Genomic DNA, 5,650 nt, shown 5'->3' on the forward strand with positions numbered 1-5,650 from the left:
CCAAAACTGATGACAACTACCGGGTCACATGAGGATCTTTTTAAGAAGGAGATTGCTAAATATGATGGTATTCGAGAAGAATGATTACCTCCTTCAACTTGAAATATTCATCCAAAAATAGTTGGTGATGATAAGTATTATCCCTATTTCAAGGTAACATTTACACGAAATATTATTTGTGTTTATTCATTTTAAAGAATAATTATATTAACTTTCAATATGCAAATTTCATAATTCCATTGGAGCAATTGATGGGTTATCAGATTGCTATGATGAAGAGATTGAAGGAGAGGGACCAATAGAAGTTGTTGGGGATGATATAACATTTTGAAAAAATCAAGAAGAAGATGAAGACGATTTGTAGGAGCTAATTGACCACCTATAGTTTCAAAATCAAGGAGAAAAAGGAGAAATGAACATACTGAATTAGCTAACCATTTTCGTAACGATATAATAACTCAAATGTGGAACAATTATGAAGAGTACAATAGTTGATTTAACATGACCAATTTATTTTAATATAAAAAAAGTTAATAAATTTGTATTTGACATTTTATTTTATTGAAATTTATCGAATAAGTATGGTAATGTGAGAGACTAATTATTCACGTCATATATTTCCCTTGAAAAGGCACTAACAAATCTATATTATTTTTCTTGAAAAAAATCAAATTTTCCATTTTATTTCCTAGTAAGGCACTAACAGGTTTTTATCTAAATGTTTCTAGAAATGTGTATCCTATGAAAAACATTTCTAGCTTTTCCTACGATATAAATTTCCAACCAGGGGCATTAACAAGGTCTAATAAGATTTCATAGTAAAAGTTTCTAGGAAATGTATATCCTAGAAAAACATTTCTAGCTTTTTTAGGATATAGATGTCCAACCAAGAGCACTAATGGGGCCAAAGTAGATATGTGTTTCCAAGAAACATTAAGACAATGGTCCCTCCAAACGTATTTCTACCTTGAAATATTTTTTAATTTTCTCATCACCTAAAGTGGAGATGAGAAAATATTTGAAAAAATCGATCAAACTAATGTTAAAAAAAATTGATGGAGTGAAATAACTAGCTTCGGTTCAACCTGGGTGAACTTGATTTGACCGCCATTGACCTTGTATGATATCATCCAAACTTTAAAATAAAATAAAATAAAAATTTGCCCAGGGAAGCTCTCTTCCTATTATCTAGTTTTAAGTAGTAGGGAGGTGAAGGCTAGGGGTGGCATCAAGCCAAGCCAAGCTCGAACCTGCATATGTTCGAGCTTGGCTTGATCTGAATACTTTGAACTCGAGCTCAGCCTCGAGCCTAAAATTGGAATCAAGCTCCAACCGACATTTAAAACTATAAAAAATATAAAAAAATAAAAAAAATATTGTGATGAACTTAGTACCTTTGAGTTGCAAGCTATTGTAGAATGTGTCCAAGAGTTTGCAATGGAACATATTAATGTATAGTTACCAACTTAATAAACCTAAAAGAAAGAGCAAACACCTCCACCAATAGTGTTTATTCCATTGGTAAACAACAACATTAGATGTTGAGGGATAAAAAAGGGTTGAACGATCGATCTTATTTGAGGTAAATAAGAACAACTATCAACTAACTAAAGAGGGAATTGACGACCTATTACAGTAAAGGGTATTTTCATAAAAAAAAATTATGCTAACAAGTTGGTTCACGAACTAACAAGTCGAGCTTGAAAAATCTCGAGTTTGGCTCGAGCCTTATTTCTAGTTTGAGCTCGAGCCAAGCTCAAGAAAAACTGAATTGAACTGAGATTTTTTCGAGCCAAACTCGAACGGTTTCCGAGTCAATTTGGCTTGGTGCCACCCCTAAGTGAAGTGTTGCCCCACCTCTTCTGGTTTTCTTTGACTATTAGAAAATAACTAATCAAAACCGCCTTTTTAATCTGATAATTTTTGAAATGGGGAGATATAAAATGCTTATGTGCTAGAAGTTCTACTTAGAAGCACCAAAATCATGTCTTGAATATACAAAGAAAACATAGATAAGAAAACTAGCTAACAACAATTAAGATAGATCTCATTTTCCTTATTATCCAATGCATAAAGAATTCCAAAAAGAATAAGTGGAAAAAAGGGTAGTAAGGCAACAAAAAGGAGTTTTTTTCATAGTCATGCAACTCTAGTGAAGAGGACTCTAAAGAGGGGGAGGTATATTAGAAATTTATTAATAAAATATTCTAATAGATTAAATTTTTATAAGATTTTTTTTATTAATAAGTTAAGAAATATTTTAAATTGTTTGAATTAATAATTATTAAAAATAATAATTATATTTATTTATTTAAATAAATATATCAAAATAAAATACTTTACCAATTTTTATTTTTATAATGCCCCAATGCTTAATCAACTTGTTAGTTTTTAATATCTAAATTCTCTCTTAAAATATTAATTAAATACAATATTAAAAACCATAAATTTATTTAAATAAAGAGAGGGTATTTTACTATAAAAATTTAAATTATAGATTTAATTTTATAACATAGTTTTATTTAAATATACTAAAATATATTTTAACAATTTTAAATAAATAAATAATAAAATTTTTTTTTTAATAAAATAAATAAAATAAATAAAATTAACATGATTAAAAAATCCTAATTTTTATAATATCCAAATGTTAATCAATTTTTTACTTTAAAATATCTAAATTCTCACTTTAAATATAGTCATTAAAAATATGGAATTTATAAAAAATAAAATAAAAATATTTAACGAATTCATATTTTTATAATTTCAAAATTTTACATTAAAAGATCTAAATTCTCACCTTCAAAATAGTTATTAAAAATAAGGAATTTATCAAATAAAAGGGTATTTAATTATATAAAATTAATTTAATAGATTTAAATTTTATTTTGGATAGTTTGATTTATTTAAAATAAAATAATTTAAACATGTTTTAAATTAATAAATAATTTTAACAAGTTTTTAATTTATTAATATTTTTTAAAATTAATTAGTTATTTAACATAATTTATCTATATAAATGATAAAAATTACTTAATTATATAATATTCGTATTGTTAATTTTTTAATGGCTTCTCTGCTCTCTGTTGCCAAAACATCAAATCAAATAGAAAACTACCAATTTCGTTTACATATTTTAACATCAAATAGGAAACTACCAAAGAAATGGTGATAAATTGGGAAAGCAGGGTTTCTTAGTTTTTTATCAGACAAAGAAATGAAATAAACGGTAATTTTTTTTTGCGTCTTTATAAAGGAATCAGTTCTGCTATGTTGTTTCTTAAGAAAAAATTTAGAGCGAGAGCAGAGAAAGAGAAGCGAGAGAGAAGTCATGGGAAAGAGAAAGCCGGAGATGGAGAAGATTGAGAATCGTCAAGCTCTGCAAGTCACCTTCTCGAAGCGAAAGAAGGGACTGTTCAAGAAAGCTGATCAACTCTCCATTCTAACCGGCGCTTCAGTCCTCATTGTTGCCTTCTCTCCCGCCGGTAGGCCCTTTGTCTTCGGAGACGAGGGTTTGATGCAGCACTACTTGGAAGGCGAGACAAACTTCCCAAAGGTGGTGGAAGACGAAGAGCATTTGTCCTTGGACAACATCGACTTGGAGCATTGCAGCGTTGATGAGCTCGAGCTTTTGGTCGCCAATCTGGAGGAGGAAGAAGCCAATATACTAGAGCTCGCGGACAAATTGAATGCGACAAAGCCGGCCTCTGGGCAGTAGTTGACGTTGGAGGCTGTACCTGCTGCTGTAATTAACGGAGTGGAGGCCACACAACTGCATGACGATCTAGAGATATTTCTTATGGAGACCGAAGAAGAAGGAAATACCTCGTCCGAGATTTCGTCAGCATCGGAATATTGGCTTCTTCCTCCTCCAGACAAAGGGCCTACGGGCGGGAGATAAGGCAACTACGAGGACTGAAGCGCCGGTTAGAATGGAGAATTGATCAGCTTTCTTGAACAGTCTCTTCTTCCGCTTTGAGAAGGTGACTTGCAGAGCTTGACGATTCTCAATCTTCTTCATCTTCGGCTTTCTCTTTCCCATGGCTTCTCTCTCGCTTCTCTTTCTCTGCTCTCGCTCTAAATTTTTTCTTAAGAAACAACATAGCAGAACTGATTCCTTTATAAAGACGCAAAAAAAATTACCGTTTATTTCATTTCTTTGTCTGATAAAAAACTAAGAAACCCTGCTTTCCTAATTTATCACCATTTCTTTGGTACTTTCCTATTTGATGTTAAAATATGTGAACGAAATTGGTAGTTTTCTATTTGATTTGATGTTTTGGTAACAAAGGGCAGAGAAGCTATTAAAAAATTAACAATACGGATATTATATAATTAAGTAATTTTATCATTTATATAGATAAATTATGTTAAATAACTAATTATTTTAAAAAAATATTAATAAATAAAAACATGTTAAAATTATTTATTAATTTAAAACGTGTTAAAATTATTTTATTTTAAACAAATCAAACTATCCAAAATAAAATTTAAATCTATTAAATTAATTTTATATAATTAAATACCCTTTTATTTGATAAATTTCTTATTTTTAATAACTATTTTGAAGGTGAGAATTTAGATATTTTAATGTAAAATTTTGAAATTATAAAAATATGAATTCGTTAAATATTTTTATTTATATTTTTTATAAATTCCTTATTTTTAATGACTATTTTTAAAGTGAGAATTTAGTTATTTTCAAGTAAAAAATTGATTAAGATTTGGATATTATAAAAAATAGGATTTTTTAATCATGTTAATTTTATTTATTTTATTAAAAACATTTTTTTATTATTTATTTATTTAAAATTTTTAAAATATATTTTAGTATATTTAAATAAAACTATGCTATAAAATTAAATCTATAAATTAAATTTTTATAGTAAAATACCCTCTCTTTATTTAAATAAATTTATGGTTTTTAATATTGTATTTAATTAATATTTTAAGAGAGAATTTAGATATTAAAAAGTAACAAGTTGATTAAGCATTTGGGAATTATAAAAATAAAAATTGGTAAAGTATTTTATTTTGAAATATTTACCTAAATAAGTAAATATAATTTTTATTTTTAATAATTATTAATTCAAACAATTTAAAATATTTCTTAACTTATTAATAAAAAAATAAAAAATATCTTATTAAAATTTAATCTATTAGAATATTTTATTAATAAATTTCTAATATGCCTCCCCCTCTTTAGAGTCCTCATCACTAGAGTTGCATGACTATGAAAAAAACTCCTTTTTGCTGCCTTACTACCCTTTATTCCACTTATTCTTTTTGGAATTCTTTATGCATTGGATAATAAGGAAAATGAGATCTATCTTAATTGTTGTTAGCTAGTTTTCTTATCTATGTTTTCTTTGTATATTCAAGACATGATTTTGATGCTTCTAAGTAGAACTTCTAGCACATAAGCATTTTATATCTCCCCATTTCAAAAACTTTCAGATTAAAAAGGTGGTTTTGATTAGTTATTTTCTAATAGTCAAAGAAAACCAAAAAAGGTGGGGCAACACTCCACTTAGGGGTGGCACCAAGCCAAATTGACTCAGAAACCATTCGAGCTTGGCTCGAAAAAATCTCGGTTCAATTTATTTTTTCTTGAGTTTGGCTCGAGCTCAAACTAGAAATAAGGCTCATT

The 5,650-nt window shown here is 28.1% G+C and overlaps 1 protein-coding gene across 1 annotated transcript; it reads left to right on the forward strand.

Moving 5' to 3' along the window:
- Positions 1-3,331: 3,331 nt before the first annotated feature.
- LOC137965229 (agamous-like MADS-box protein AGL29) lies at positions 3,332-3,718 on the forward strand. The gene has a single exon (XM_068811586.1). It carries the CDS (start codon positions 3,332-3,334, stop codon positions 3,716-3,718), a length of 387 nt encoding a protein of 128 aa, XP_068667687.1.
- Positions 3,719-5,650: the final 1,932 nt, after the last annotated feature.

This window comes from Aristolochia californica, unplaced genomic scaffold (assembly GCF_029961685.1).
Source record: "Aristolochia californica isolate CCGP_79_NKW_82.1479 unplaced genomic scaffold, dmAriCali1.0.hap1 SCAF_5, whole genome shotgun sequence".
Classification (NCBI taxonomy): domain Eukaryota; kingdom Viridiplantae; phylum Streptophyta; class Magnoliopsida; order Piperales; family Aristolochiaceae; genus Aristolochia; species Aristolochia californica.